General features: G+C 35.8%; 1 protein-coding gene across 3 annotated transcripts in view; it reads right to left on the bottom strand.

Moving 5' to 3' along the window:
- The window catches only part of LOC125257606 (rab GTPase-activating protein 1), a 106,804-nt gene that overhangs the window by 19,696 nt on the left and 70,826 nt on the right, over positions 1–16,282 (bottom strand). For all 3 annotated transcript variants that reach the window (XM_048174100.1, XM_048174109.1, XM_048174119.1), the window contains 6 exons: positions 12,143–12,256; positions 9,152–9,226; positions 8,754–8,879; positions 7,929–8,072; positions 6,242–6,283; positions 4,898–5,026 (listed from right to left, as the gene is read on the bottom strand). In XM_048174100.1, the coding sequence (XP_048030057.1) occupies positions 4,898–5,026; positions 6,242–6,283; positions 7,929–8,072; positions 8,754–8,879; positions 9,152–9,226; positions 12,143–12,256 (630 nt within the window). The remainder of the gene's footprint in view (positions 1–4,897; positions 5,027–6,241; positions 6,284–7,928; positions 8,073–8,753; positions 8,880–9,151; positions 9,227–12,142; positions 12,257–16,282) is intronic.

The raw sequence follows: 16,282 nt of genomic DNA, 5'->3' as shown, positions 1-16,282 counted from the left end.
ACAGACATTTTGATTTAAAGTATTAGTTTACTTTCAAATGAAAACTGCCCCAAGCTTTACTCACCCTCAAGCCATCCTAGGTGTATATAACTTTCTTCTTTCTGATGAACACAATCTGAGATATATTAATAAATATCCTGACGCATCCAAGCTTTATAATGGCAGTGAACGGGGGCAATGAGTTTTAAGCTCAAGAAAGTGCATCCATCCATTATAAACATATTCCATACGGCTCCAGGGGGTTAATAAAGGCCTTCTAAAGTGAAGCAATGAGTTTGTGTAAGAAAAACATCCATATTTAACAAATTATAAAGTAAAAAATCTTCCACCAGACCAACTTTTTGTGTTTAACGTACGAAAAAATTGACGTAACTGACATCGCGTAGGATATAGCGTAAGTGTTTTGAACTGCGAGAGGTGTTCTTTCTTGGTAAGTAGAATACGGAAGGTGGTCTGGCAGAAGCTAGATATTTTACTTTATAACTTGTTAAATATGGATATTTTTCTTACACAAACTCATTGCTTCGCTTTAGAAGGCCTTTATTAACCCCCTGGAGCCGTATGGAACACGTTTATAATGGACGGATGCACTTTCTTGAGCTTCAAACTCATTGCCCCCGTTCACTGCCATTATAAAGCTTGGATGCGTCAGGATATTTATTAATATAACTCCGATTGTGTTCATCAGAAAGAAGAAACTCATATACACCTAGGATGGCTTGAGGGTGAGTAAAGCTTGGGGCAATTTTCATTTTAAAGTGAACTAATCCTTTAAGTTCTCTTTCACTTCTTCTTGCACTTGAACAGCTTAAAATCAATTGAAAGTTTAAACTGGAAAGTAGGGATACTAGTATCGATATTGGGCCCGATACCAAGCTCACGTACTTGTACTCGTAAAAATACCCCCGATACCAAAGACCGATACCTCACGTGACGTAACTGACAGAATCTTCCATGCACAGAGACACTGGCGGCAGCAGCAGAAACAATGTCAGCCTCAGGGGAGTGGAAATACTTCAGATTAATGATGACAACACACACATTGCGAACTGCATGCTTTCAATCACAATTTGTTATCGATTAGTGAAGGCGGGATAGGCGGAATCACGCTGAATGACACAGACCAGAAGCGCTCTCTCTCTCTCTCTCTTACTTGCGCGCGCGATCCTAGTTCTCCTCACGTCTGAATGGTCAAATGCAGACACTGCATTGACTAGTTGTCAAAATGTTCATCGTGTGGAGTATCTCACGTAAATACAGTCAGTTATGGCTTAAGTGGACATAAACATTTGGGTGAAAACTGGATATTACTCAGTATCCATCGATTCGGTCTTAAAGGGACCGTAGCCTATATTTGTCATTAATGTTAATAAAACAACAAAATATGTTAAATAAATGTGTACATGGTAAATAAACCTACTGTATCTGAAAAACACGTTTATTTCATTTGTATCTCATATAGTATTTGTTGTTTTGTTTGTAAATTTCATTTTATATAACAACAATTATATATATACAGTACAGTCCAAAAGTTTGGAACCACTAAGATTTTTTATGTTTTTAAAAGAAGTTTCATCTGCTCACCAAGGCTACATTTATTTAATTAAAAATACAGTAAAAAACAGTAATATTGTGAAATATTATTACAATTTAAAATAACTGTGTACTATTTAAATATATTTGACAAAGTAATTTATTCCTGTGATGCAAAGCTGAATTTTCAGCATCGTTACTCCAGTCTTCAGTGTCACATGATCCTTCAGAAATCATTCTAATATGCTGATCTGCTGCTCAATAAACATTTATGATTATTTTCAATGTTGAAAACAATTGTGTACTTTTTTTTTCAGGATTCCTTGATGAATAGAAAGTTCAAAAGAACAGCATTTATCTGAAATACAAAGCTTCTGTAGCATTATACACTACCGTTCAAAAGTTTGGGGTCAGTAAGAATTTTTATTTTTATTTTTTTGAAAAGAAATTAAAGAAATGAATACTTTTATTCAGCAAGGATGCATTAAATCAATCAAAAGTGGCAGTAAAGACATTTATAATGTTACAAAAGATTAGATTTCAGATAAACACTGTTCTTTTGAACTTTCTATTCATCAAATAATCCTGAAAAAAAATATTGTACACAAATATTTTCTATAATTGTACACATTAAATGTTTCTTGAGCAGCAGATCAGCATATTAGAATGATTTCTGAAGGATCATGTGACACTGAAGACTGGAGTAATGATGCTGAAAATTCAGCTTTGCCATCACAGGAATAAATTACTTTGTGAAATATATTCAAATAGTAAACAGTTATTTTAAATTGTAATAATATTTCACAATATAACTGTTTTTTACTGTATTTTTAATTAAATAAATGTAGCCTTGGTGAGCAGACGAAACTTCTTTTAAAAACATTAAACATCTTAGTGGTTCCAAACTTTTGGACTGTACTGTATATATTGGTAATTATTCCATTTGAAGGTTATTGGACACTGTGAAATTTTTGTTCTTTAAGTTTGTGACAAGCGCATAAAAATTATTAATTTTTTCATTAGAATAATAAAGAAGCTGTTCTACATTCATTAGTCTCACTGTGTTGTGCTTGGAAAACTGCAACATCACCAAAAAATAAAAATAAAAGAGAGAGAGAGAGAGAGAAATTAATAAATGTATAGGCATCGGTATCGGTGAGTACTAGAAAAAAAAGTATCGGTACTCGCACTCGGTCCTAAAAAAAAAATGGTATCGGTGCATCCCTACTGGAAAGGTTTAAAGATGAATTAAAAGGATAAACTTTTGTGACAATGCAGCACTGCAATGTTTCATGAGCACACCATAATAGAGACAATAATCCAAAATCTTTACATTGTCAAATGTGTACCAGTTTATCAAGTCTACTGGTATATCGCCCAGCCCTAACAAGATCTTAACAAACTCTTAAAATTCAATTTTATTGACTGACTTCTATGCAATTTTACTCTGCCAAGGAAAATCCGTAAGGTACCACGTGGGTGTTGGTTACTTCACATGTCTGCCAGACGGCCCCTTCCTTTCAGTTCTTGATCATTATCTTCTCTAAAGTGGACCAGACTTGATGTCAATAGTCAAGAATCTGGCTCTTGTGCAACTAGCATGAATTACTCTTAAAGTTTTATGACTATAAAAACTGTGAAAGGATCAGACTTGCCATCAACACAAAAAAATCATTCTGAACAAGCTAATTTATTCAAATGCAACAACACTAAGCACTAATTCATTTAACAGGATTTCTGTACATGCACTTCCCACACACAGGACACAAACACACAAGCCGTGCAACATTTATCCACCTGCAGCTCAATACTACCTCATTTTCATCAAATGACCCCATTTCTGCGATACTGAGTGTGTTTTGCGTGTACAGCATCAGCCATTTCTCACCAGAAGACCGTGGAACTGATGCGAGAGCCGCAGGTATGTGCAGGTTTGTAAATGAGCTCTATTTAGCACTGCGCCATATCTGACTAGCTCTGGGACACAAAACCGGGTCTGTTCCATATTTAATCCGTAATGCTTGCACAGATGAAATGAGATCCATATAAAAGCCCTCAATGTCAAGAGTAGTTCATCAGTCAGCATGTTTTCAGCGACACCCCAGGGAACAATTAGGCCCTGGATGCAGTGAAATGAAGTATCGTAGTGTGTAAAAGCTCTTTTGATCGCGACTGGTGTTAAACCGAGGAAGGGGCCGCGGTCTTCTGTTTTTCTAATGCTGGGCCCCTCGTATATAAATAGCACATAAACACAACCAAATTCAGAAATGAAAGTGAGCTTTCAGTGTTGTGGTGGGATAGCGTGAATGAGGGCAAAAGAAATAAAGGTTAGCTTGTATTTGGAGGAAAAAGAGCGAGACCCAAAAGAAACTCAATCAGTCATGTTTAGACTGCAATGAGGAACTGATACAGCAATCAAAGTACACAGGCAGACAGATACAGTGCTTTTCAAAAGTCTCAGAACACACTGAAAATATGGAGATCAATATATCATTTTAAGGGTTTGTTCACCCAAAAATGAAACTTTGGTTATCACGTTTAGCTTCCGTTTACCATATAAGATGTGCTCTATGTATGTGCGTAGACCTGTTCATGTGATAGGGTCTCTTCAGAAGACTTGGATTAAACTGCTCCATTCATATGGATTATTTTTTATGATGTCTTTACATACTTTTTGATGTGTTGATGTGAATGTTTTGGTTGCGTGAACTTTCAACAGATGAAAAAAAAGAGAATATTAAAAATAAGGTTCTGAGGATGAACGAAAGTCTTATTGGTTTGGAATAACATGAGGGAGAGTAAATGTGATTATTCATTTAGCTTTTCAAATTTTTTTTTAATGCTGATAACAATCTGTATTTACTTTTTTTTTTAAATACAGTAGATGTATAAATTACATTCAGTAGATATGAACAACACATGAGGACAGATGCTGTAAATACAGTAAAAACAAGAACCAAGAATTTATTATCATGGGTCTCTTTTTTACCCCTGCAGTGTCCTCTTCTGGCCAATCCAGAGAATTACATCAACACTCTTACTGCCCCACAAAACACAACATAACAAGCAGAGCGACTAGCAGATGAATGGTCTATTCACACCCTAAAAAGCACTAGTAAAACAGCAGAAGTGTATTCAGGAGTCCTGTCAACTACCATACTATTGCAATCACTGCATTTGCCATTTTTTGGGACACTGATAATGAGAGAAAAGCTCTCCCATTTGTCACTTTGTACACTATACACATATTTTTTTGTAAAATAAAATAAGTATTTTCTTGTAATTGTTTTCCTTTCTCTGTCATTAAATTCCATCACATGGAATACTTAAGAACTAAATAAAAAGCCTAAACACGGTTGGTTACCTTCATACTACACGCTAGCTCCATGAGCTTCTTGGCGTTCTCCTCAGAGCGATAACGCTTGGGCACTGGCACTCGAAAGAACTTCAGCGCGCCCTCAAAGTCCGTTTGTATCAGGTCATCTTTAGACGTCTGTGGGCAGAGACAGAGAGCTTTTCAGAATGTTTCTAGAGCCAGACAGTAAAGCTTAAAGACATAATCTTGAGTTAAAGGAACACTCCACTTTTTTTGAAAATAGGCTCATTTTCCAACTCCCCTAGAGTTAAACAGTTGAGTTTTACCGTTTTCGAATCCATTCAGCCGATCTCCGCGTCTGGCGGTACCACTTTTAGCATAGCTTAGCATAGTTCATTGAATCTGATTAGACCATTAGCATCTCGCTCAAAAATGACCAAAGAGTTTCGATATTTTTCCTTTTTAAAACTTGACTCTTCTGTAGTTACATCATGTTCTAAAACCGACGGAAAATGAAAGATTGCGATTTTCTAGGCCGATATGGCTAGGAACTACTGTCATCAATACTGTCATTCCGGCGTAATAATCAAGGAACTTTGCTGCCGTACCATGGGTGCAGCAGGCGCAATGATATTACGCACCGCCTGTGACCCCCTGTTTGCACAGGGAGCGTTCCTTGCAAACATGGAGACATTTGTGAGAGATGTGTGTAATATGATTGCGCATAATATCATTACCCATGGTACGGCAGCAAAGTTCCTTGATTATTACGTCGGAATGAGAATATAGTTATACTTAGTAGTTATACATTTCATTTTCCGTCGGTCTTAGTACACGATGTAACTCCAGAAGAGTCAAGTTTTAAATAGGAAAAATATCGAAACTCTTTGGTCATTTTTGAGCGAGATGCTAACGGTCTAATCAGATTCAATGAACTATGCTAAGCTAAGCTAAAAGTGGTAGCGCCAGACCTGGAGATCGGCTGAATGGATTCGAAAAGGGTAAAACTCAACTGTTTAACTCTAGGGGAGTTGGAAAATGAGCCTATTCTCAAAAAAAGTGGAGTGTTCCTTTAATGATGTTCATTTTCTGCTGTTGAGGTGTGATGGGGATACACTGGTAGACTGTCACTCTTCCTATAGGGTTGGATGACAGCACTAAGTAACATCTGATCACAAAGTAGTGTAGTTGCCAGTTATTAGGTGTGCAAATTACATCTAACTTTCTTTTCATAGCTGTAACCATGGCGAAGAAGCATGGGTGGTTTGCAGGTTAATTTTCAGGAAACAGCATGGGCCTGTATATTCATTATGTTTCCTTGGTGAAACATCAGAGAAAAACATTAAAAAAAAACACAAAAACAAAAAAACAATTTCATGAGCACTTTCTTACCTTCAATAATGCAAGAGCCACATTGAAAATGACACTGATGCCCTGAAAGGAGAAAACACAAGATTAAGAGGGGTCATTCCTATTATGAACAAGTACATTTTCATGCCCACTTAAAGGTGCCATCGAACGTTTTTTTTTTTTACAAGATGTAATATAAGTCTAAGGTGTCATCCCTGAATGTGTCTGTGAAGTTTCAGCTCAAAATACCCCATGGATTATTTTAATTTTTTTTTTTAAATGCCTATTTTGGGGCATAATTAGAAATGCGCCGATTAAGGCTGCGGCCCCTTTAATTGCTCGCGCTCTCCGCCCCCTCCTGAGCTCTCGACTCTATCATTGCATAAACAAAGTTCACACAGCTAATATAACCTTCAAAATGGATCTTTACAAAGTGTTCGTCATGCATACTGCATGCATACATCGGATTATGTGAGTATTGTATTTATTTGGATGTTTATTTTTGATTTTGAATGAGTTTGAGGCTATATGCTCCGTGGCTAACGGCTAATGCTACACTGTTGGAGAGATTTATAAAGAATGAAGTTGTGCTTTATGAATTATACAGACTGCAAGTGTTTAATAATGAAAATAGCGATGGCTCTCGTCTCTGTGAATACAGTAATAAACGATGGTAACTTTAACCACTTTAACAGTCATTAGCATGCTAACGAAACATTTAGAAAGACAGTTTACTATCACTAAAAATATCATGTAATCATGGATCATGTCAGTTATTATTGCTCCATCTGCCATTTTTCACTGTTGTCCTTGCTTGCTAGTCTGATGATTCAGCTGTGCACAGATCCAGACGTTAATACTGCCTGCCCTTGTGTAATGCCTTGAACATGGGCTGGCATATACAAATATTGGGGGCGTACATATTAATGATCCCGACTGTTACGTAACAGTCAGTGTTATGTTGAGATTCACCTGTTCTTTGGAGGTCTTTTAAACAAATGAGATTTACATAAGAAGGAGGAAACAATGGAGTTTGAGACTCACTGTATGTCATTTCCATGTACTGAACTCTTGTTATTCAACTATGCCAAGATAAATTAAATTTTTAATTCTAGGGCACCTTTAATGTTTTATTATATTAGATCAAATATTTTCAGATGGATGTAAAATGAAAATCATATTAGTTGTACATCGAATGAATTTAAAATAATTTTGGTTAGATTAGATGTTGCTGTATTGTCATGTTCCCAGGTGCTGCACTAACGTCTATTTTGACAAACTAGCAATTTATTACAGTTTATTTTTCAGGTATTTTTTTCTTTCTCCTATGGAAATGTTACAAACTAAACTTGTTGTCTTGTAAATGTTGATTTAACTGGTAATTATTTATACATTATTCTTTTGTCCTCAATACAGTATTTACACCCTGCTATAATAGCTATGTTTTTATTGAATTCTTTTGTTTGTTTTTTTGCCATCTTCATTTGCTTTTTTCATTCTCTAAAACCTTTTAAAAATGTTAATGTTACATAAAATGACAGAAATCAGTATGATAATATTAAAATGACAAAAGATGATTAAAAACTCAAAACTCAAAATCAAGTTGAGTCCATAAGATACTAAATAGCAACTACTAAACCCTTAACTCCAAATAAACAGGTAAACTGGGTAAAGAGAGCAGAAAAAGTGAGGTAAAATTGAGGTAAAGCAGGTAAGAATGAAATGTTACCTCACACAGCAGAAGGTCTATGATGTGAAAGACCATGTAAAGAGGGAATTTGGCTGTGAAGAGTGTGAGAAACCACTGGGAGGCGTACATGTGTGCTTCCAAACCCAGGTTCAGGAAGTGTGCATACAGATCTGGGATGCATTCCTACAACAAAGAGAGGCAGAAGTCACTGATAGTACCAGTTGTGGATGCTGTGGATGTTCCAGTCATACAATGTATCATGGTATATTAATCAGCACAACTGTTTTTAACATTGATAATAATCAGAAATGTTTCTTAAGCATCAAATCATCATATTAGAATGATTTCTGAAGGATCATGTGACACTGAAGACTGGAGTAATGATGCTGAAAATTCAGCTTTGCATCACAGGAATAAATTACAGTTTAAAATATATTCAAGTTGAAAACAGTTATTTGAAATTGTAATAATATTACACATTATTACTGTTTTTTTTTTTTAATCAAATAAATGCAGTCTTGTTGAGCAGAAGAATAAGAAATTTTCACAGAATGACAGTGTACAGTTATATGTATTTTGTCTTGTAGGACCAGCAGACCTTTCTACAAGATGAAATAAACTTGCATTCAAGAAGCATTAATATCTTAATATCTTGTGCAGTTGTACTTTTGAGGTGAATTTATCTTACAAATTTATCTGACAAAATATTCTTCTTTTGTAATGTAGGGACACATCAGGGACTATTTCTTCAAGACGAAGAATAACACATTTGGTTATTTAAACAGCTTATTTAAAATGTGACCTTTACTGTTATTATTTGTTTTTGAATATGTCAACTAATATTCTTAGTTTTCTAACACTAACCTGCATGAGTCTCTCCAGTTGGAAGAACTTGCAGTGCAGGTCTTCAAAGTTCTGCTTGAAGAGCTCCCTGAGACCGTATTCAAACATGATCTTGACCAGCACGCTGAACGCCTGTTCCTCTGGCATCTGCACCAAAATGACACCGCAAACAATCATTGATCACAGAGCTCGATATTAAAAACCCATCATGCTGACAAAATCCCAAAACAGGGAATCTCCACTAGATGGCACCACCTCTCATCTCAAAGGATGATGTCATATACATTAGTTCAAACCAAGGAGTTTACTTGACTAAATAACATATTTTACAAGTGCAAATACGCAAATATGCCATTATATTAAATGTTATAGACGTCCTTGTTTCAAACTGTTTTGATTCAAGATTCTTTGACACTCACGTGTAGTAGCAGCACAGCGGCAAGGAAGGACTGTCCTTGACAGTAACCAATTTCTTCATCATATACAGAGTATGCCTGCAGGATGAAAGATACAGAATGTTAAAGTGGAATTTTGGGTAATAATGCTTGGTAGCAATTTAGAGTAATTGAAACCTCATTGGTTCTTGTGAAAGCTCAAATGTGCTGCATAACACGCAAGAATGAACCTCATTGGTTCCCACAAATCAAGCAAGTATGCTTGAGATTCCGTTCTCTGATGTGTGCGTCGATCAATGATAATATGTGAATAAAAGCCTAAATTCAATCTGTTCATCATATAAAGCGATCGTGTCTCTGAACTAAACCGCTCCGTTCATATGGAGTAGGGCTGGGCGATATATCGCATGCGATTCTCACGCGCATTTCGTCAGTAAAGCCGGTTCCCTGATTACCGCTACATCGCCATCACCTGCTTTCAAATGGAGCGCCTTTTAATAGACAGAGCCGTAGTTCACGGACAAGCCACGCAAATATCGCGTTCATTATCGAAGGCGATTCATCTTCCGCGATTTAGCGGTAATCAGGGAACCGGCTTTACTGACGAAATGCGCGTGAGAATCGCATGCGATATATCGCCCAGCCCTAATATGGATTAGCTTTATGATCTCTTTATGAACTTTTTGAAGCATCAAAGCGGTAGTTGCGTGGACTGTCAATGGAGGGACAGAAATTTCTTTTAAAATGTATTTGTGTTTCGAAGATGAACGAAAGTCTTATGAGTAAATGATGAGATAAGTTTTATTTTGGGGTGAACTAACCCTTTATATCTTGACTTCCGCTGCAGTTCTCAAATCTCAACTGTGATTTCGCATATATTACAACTTGGCATTTTGCGCTTATGTGAGTGATTTGTGAGTACGAGACATGAGAATTTATGTTGTTTAGCATCACAAACCTAGAGCTACACATCTTCAAATGGCATGTTTGAATATACAGAAGTGCAAATGAGATTTGAGAGCTCGACAGAATGCTTACAGATTGACCTACATAACTCTGAAAACTGTTAAAATGTCAGCTAATATTGTGACAATCACAAACTGCAGTGCTAATAAACTTTGTGAACTGTGGATTGAGAGAACTGAATCACACTGTGTGGTCAATATGAGAAATCTATAGTGCTCTATGAATGATGGAGGTAATAGTCGGAGAGAGGGCTGGTGAATTATTAAGAGACGCCCAAAGATGGAAACCCAACATCAATCTCCTCATTTCTCTCATAATTTGTGCCTTTCATATTAAACCCACTGACCTCATTATTTTAGGGAGAAAATCTGAGACCTGAAAAGTGTTTTGTGTTTGCTAAACAGGTGATTTGGGTTACTGACTGAACTTCCACCATCTTTATATGCTATGGAAAAGCCGACTGACTGTGAATGTTTAAAACATGAATAAATTGTGATTAACCTAAATATTATACATACTAGTGCTGTCAATCGATTTAAAAAAATTAACTAATTAATCACATTTTTTTCTGTAACTAATCATGATTAATCACACCTAACATTAAAATATTGTAATACATATTTTCACATTGAAATTAACGTAAAAACAATATAAAGACAATATATTTTAAATATTTGTTTATACCAGTAGTGCTACTGATTTTTTTAACATTTAATAGGCTTAAAAAGTTAACTTTTAACTTTTTTTTTTTAAACTTTTACTCCAATGTCCAGGGACATACAGATACAGCCTCAAACCCACTCTCTTCTTTAGAGATTTCTCTTTTTAAAGAGAAATACATAAAAAATAAATAAATAAATAAATAAAAATACAACTGTGTCAGGCAGGAAAGTAAATGTACACAGTAGAATAAGGAATCAGGGAAGATTATTAACATAGTGCCAAAGAGGTGTCCATATCCGCCAAAAGTGCTTAGACTTTTGATGTGTATCATAAGTAAGTTTCTCGAGTGGAAGAAGTGTAGATATTTGAGACATCCACATTTTGAAAGAAGGCACCTGAGGGGATGACCACAGTAACAATGAACATTTCTTTGCTAAATAAACCAAAATTAAAAACAGGTGTTTATCATGCAAGTCAAACATTGTCTCCACTTCAATAGATAATTTTAATGAATTTAAAAAAAAAATCTTCACATAATCCCACATAAATGTCACATTTAGCTGTACCCTTCTGTCAATATCAGTTCTCTCTGTTTGAATGAGAGCTGTCATTTCATTTTATTTCCCATCCATACATCCACCTATACCTATCCATTCAACCATCTATCAATCTCGCTATCTATTTATAGATCCATCACTATATACACCCAACCATCTATACATCGATCTATATTCATCTATTTATCTACCCATTCCAACCATCTACACACCCACCTATCTATATCCATCCATTTATATCATCCATCTATATATCCAGAGTTCCAGACATCTAGATTTCCATCCATATCTATCCATTCATCCAACTATATACATCCAACCATCTATAATCAATCTATATACATTCATCTATCTATCTGTCCATCCAACCATCTAGACACCCAGCTATCTATATCTAGCCATCTGTCCATTTATATCTCCATCTAAACATCTATACATTCATCTTTATCTATCCATCCATCCATCATCCATCAGTTAATAGAAAATAATTAATTGCATGCTTCCATCAGCCACCATGCTGGATGTCGACATAAATCATCAACCTATATCAACCATTTGAACCATACCAATCACTCAATCACTACCACCCTAGTCTTTGACACTCATTTTTCGACAAAGTGTCTTTAAACATGTAGCCTAAAAAAATATCTATAAAGTAAGTTTATAAAGAAACTGGAACAATCCAAACGTACACATATAACTTTTCTTAATGTTAGGAAATTGTTTTTGCAGAGCTGAAGATAATAAATGAACAGGAGCAGAACAGAAGTGCAAAATCTGAGCTGAGCAGACAAATTTAAAGCAAATGGCAGACAGGTCACGTGCTCACCTTACAGATCTTATAGAGAGAGTCCTGCCCATCACCGCCTGTGTCTTTGAAGTAGTCGTGTGCAGGGAATGTACGGTTAATGTCACGAGTGATGGCACTGTCCTGCGGAGATTCCTAGTAAAAGACAAGCAACAGAAATAAAAAAATGTTATCATAAGGGACAGCTAATATCTGTAAGGCCAATATATAAAATTACATTGCAATATAATACAATTTAAAGACAAAGTGTGTAATTTCTGTGCCACTATCATCACAAAATGCAAGTGCAAAAATAATGACTCCCCCATCTGTCTTTGTTCGAACAAACAGACCATCCAATCCCAAACTCTTGGCAATGGTTGAGCCAGGCTGGTCTTCATTCACTTTCATTGCATATAGATAAATACAGCACTTTTCACTCCTATCCACTAGGGGGCAATGGATAGGGCATGAACAGAACACACATACACGCTTAACAAAAGGTTTTTTTGGCATCAATGGTTCCATGAAGAGCCTTTAACATCCATTGAACCTTTCCACTCAAGATTGTTAAAATGTTCTTCATACTATGAAAAAAATGGTTATTTTAACAACTGTTCACAGAAAAGGTTCTTTGGGAGCTTAAAAAAACATCACTGTCATACTGTTGTGCCTCAAGATCTGTCCACTGGAACAGGGTGTTCTTATCCCCAAACAGCAATGTGGACAGATCGAGGTGGAAATGTATGCATATGTGTCCTTCAGCATCACAGACGCACAGAGTATGTTGAATATCCCAGAAGCTCAGCCTATGAGTATGTTCGAGTCTCAGTGGTTATAAGATATGAGATATGGGTCTGTCTGGTCACATATATGTTGCCAAAATGCTGGAGGCCATCTAGCAAAGACCAAAGATCCTAAAGTTTTCTCAGTTTGCAAGGTCTACATGCACATCTCAGATGTCTTCAGTCAAAGCACAGCTCTCAGCAGCTCAACTATTACATTATTCTCCCTAAAAAAGCATGTGATGGTACAATTACCAGCTAAATCATATTTCTGTGATGCTCTAGCTAAATATAGGTTTCTTTGAGCCTCAGAGATACTGATTACAGTTTGTAATCACTGAAGAGACCACCATGAAAACTCAGGGCTGGTTAAGACACATTGAGTGCTAGTCTATCTAGTAGACCAGCATAACTTCATAGATCCTGGTAGTATGGAAAAGAACACAAAACTTCTCCTTTTGTGTTCCACAGAAGAAAGTCTTTTCAGCAGGACTACAGATTACCCATGTCTTTTAGAAACAAAGATGAAAATCACAATTTTGCCCAGGTGTTCAGAGCAAACATCTAAGTTGTCCGATGGTAGATGTGCCTCCACAGGAGAATTTGGGACTGTTATCTTTCACTGGCTCACTTAAACAGCTCTCAGAAAAGAGCACATGATGCACTAAATCCAAGAGCACCATTATAAGACTGAAAGAACATGTAAAATGCCTTGATAAATCCTGTGGGGGGTGCCATGGAGATGACAATGAAAGCAAAAGATAGAGACAGGGAGGCTCATACTCTGGAGGAGATGTTACTTTACCTGACCAGAGCAACATCACTCCACTAGAGTTCACCGTGATCCAATTTCAATCTATCCAATTAACTTAGGATTGTACTGCAATTTCCTGTGGATTTGAATTATCTAAAATGTTGCTGAAAAGGATGTAGTATAACAGAAGAGAGCACATTTTCACATTCTATTAAGTTTATGTCACTGTAAAAAAAGATTTGTTGGTTTAACTTAAAGTTATCTGGTTGCCTTAAATTTTTGAGTTCACTGAAATTAAAAATTTGAGATAATACAATAAAGATGATTTATTTAATCAACAGAAACTCAAAATATTATGTTATCTGAACTACATTAATTATCTAAGTTGATTTGACAAAAGAAAAAAAAGTTATGATGATAAATCATGAAAATATTCTTTTACAGTGCAGGTGTAACCAAAGTTTGGTTGGTTAGTTTTGACAGTTACCCCACTGCTGTAAATAGGCCATTATGCAGATAATAAGTCTGTTTCTCCTTTGACGGCCATTGTATTTTGACGGCATTTGTATATTCTGACAAAATAGTTTTATGCAATTAACATAAATTGCACAGCAGAAAAGTTTGTTTGGGTTGGTAAAAACTAGCTCTACACCGGCCTCTAAAACCTACTGGTCAGAAATCAGAAACTGCTAACATTTGTAGTCATATAATGTTCCCACCATATAAAGTTTTCAAAGCAACAACAACTCAGTCTAGTTAGACTGTTGCAAAAAAAAAAAAAAACTAGATCACACTAAACTAGATCGCTCTCATAATAAACAAACCGTGAGCGCCTGGGGCTGCAGACTGTTGATGGACAGACATTACTATTTCTGTCGCACTTTATTTTTCCCATCCATCTATTATTGTACCCGTTACATCAAAGCCAGCTCATGATGGCACAAAGATGCAGAATAGAATTACTTTGGATGCTAAAATTTGCTCTCAAAATTAAGAGTAAGTGTCGCAAACAAAGACTGCGATGTGTTATGTTTATTTTCTGGTCATGTTATATAGTAACAGTCAGTAATGTCGCCGTTCAACTCAAGCCATCCAGTTGACTAAACAGCCTTTAAAAAAGCCTTTCAGTGGAGTTGTGAATATGGGTTAATAGCAAATCAATTCTATTTGCAATTCACAATTTTTTTTAAAAGCAAAAGATTTGTTTTTTTGTTAATTCAGAATGACTCAATTAGATTAACAATGATTATGTTCAGTATTTTAATGCATTTTTGAATTTGTTAAATACTGTCCTTAATGTATCTCAGACAAGAAAAAGAAAGAAAGGCAAACTAAAAGAAATCACATTTTCTACATGAACATATAGGCTACTTGTGATACAATACATATACTTAAATACTCATACTCTTGTATAATGCTTTTTACAATACTAATTGTATCAAAGCAGCATTACAGGAAAAAATGAAAACTACAGAAAATAGTGCTGTAAAGGAGTTATGAAATTTGTCTCCTTTAAAGCATAAAATGCAGATGAATGCAGAAACTATAAACAAAAATCCAGATAAATTAGTCCACCTTACTAATAGACTAGTCAACTGATGTGGCCCATCCTTGTTACTCCCTAAAAAAGTAACTAATTGTGTTATTTAGGTACTTTTTATGGAAAGTAATGTGTTGTGTTACTTTTGCGTTACTTTTTCCTCGCCTGGGCTGGGCATGAATGTTTTTTTGTTTTGTTTTTTAAAAATGTCTTGTAAATGTAATGGAATAATTCTTAGGCTGATGAAAATGCAAATTTACATCTGTACAGTAGGCGCAACTCAAACAAACCTTTCAGCTGTGCTGCCATTATGGATTGCAGAAGAATAACATGCAGGAGAAGAAAGTTCAATACTCTTAATTCAGCAATATATACAAAACAAAACAAAAATCAAATGATCAAATCAAAAAGATCAAATAAAGTATATTTCTGTTATTTAACATTTAATTATTGCAGGTTTGTGTAATATTCTGAGTTTTGCATTTCACTGTTTTAATTCATTTTGAGGAATACTGAATCTGCGTTTATGTCAGTGAGGTGAGTAAATGCCTGCTCACATTTAGCCTAGACCTACAATAAAGTGAAAAAGTGAAAGTGACGTGACATGTAGCCAAGTATGGTGTCCCATACTCTGAATTTGAGCTCTGCATTTATTCCATCCAAGTGCACACACACAGCAGTGAGCTGTGAACACACAAACACACACACACACACACACACACACACACACACACACACACACACACCATGAACACAGACCCGGAGCAGTGGGCAGCCAATTTTTGCTGCGGCACCCGGGGAGCAGTTGGGGGTTCGGTGCTTTGCTCAAGGGTCTCACCTCAGTCGTGGTATTGATGGTGGAAAAGAGTGCTATACATTCACAGGTGTCAGTAAATAAATGGGAAAGTAACTCGAGTTACTTTTTTGAAAAAGTAACTCGGATATTTTGTTGTAAATGTAAAAGTAATTAATTACTTTACTAGTCGAAAAAAGTAATCTGATTACATAAGTTGCGTTATTTGTAATGTTACCCCCAACACTGCTTATAATGTACCAAATACACAAAAATAACTACAGAGTTACTGTACAGCTTTACAGCATAT

Source organism: Megalobrama amblycephala, linkage group LG2 (assembly GCF_018812025.1).
Source record: "Megalobrama amblycephala isolate DHTTF-2021 linkage group LG2, ASM1881202v1, whole genome shotgun sequence".
Lineage (NCBI taxonomy): Eukaryota > Metazoa > Chordata > Actinopteri > Cypriniformes > Xenocyprididae > Megalobrama > Megalobrama amblycephala.
Note: the sequence above shows the minus strand (reverse complement) of the source record. Positions and strands in the feature narration are given on the sequence as shown.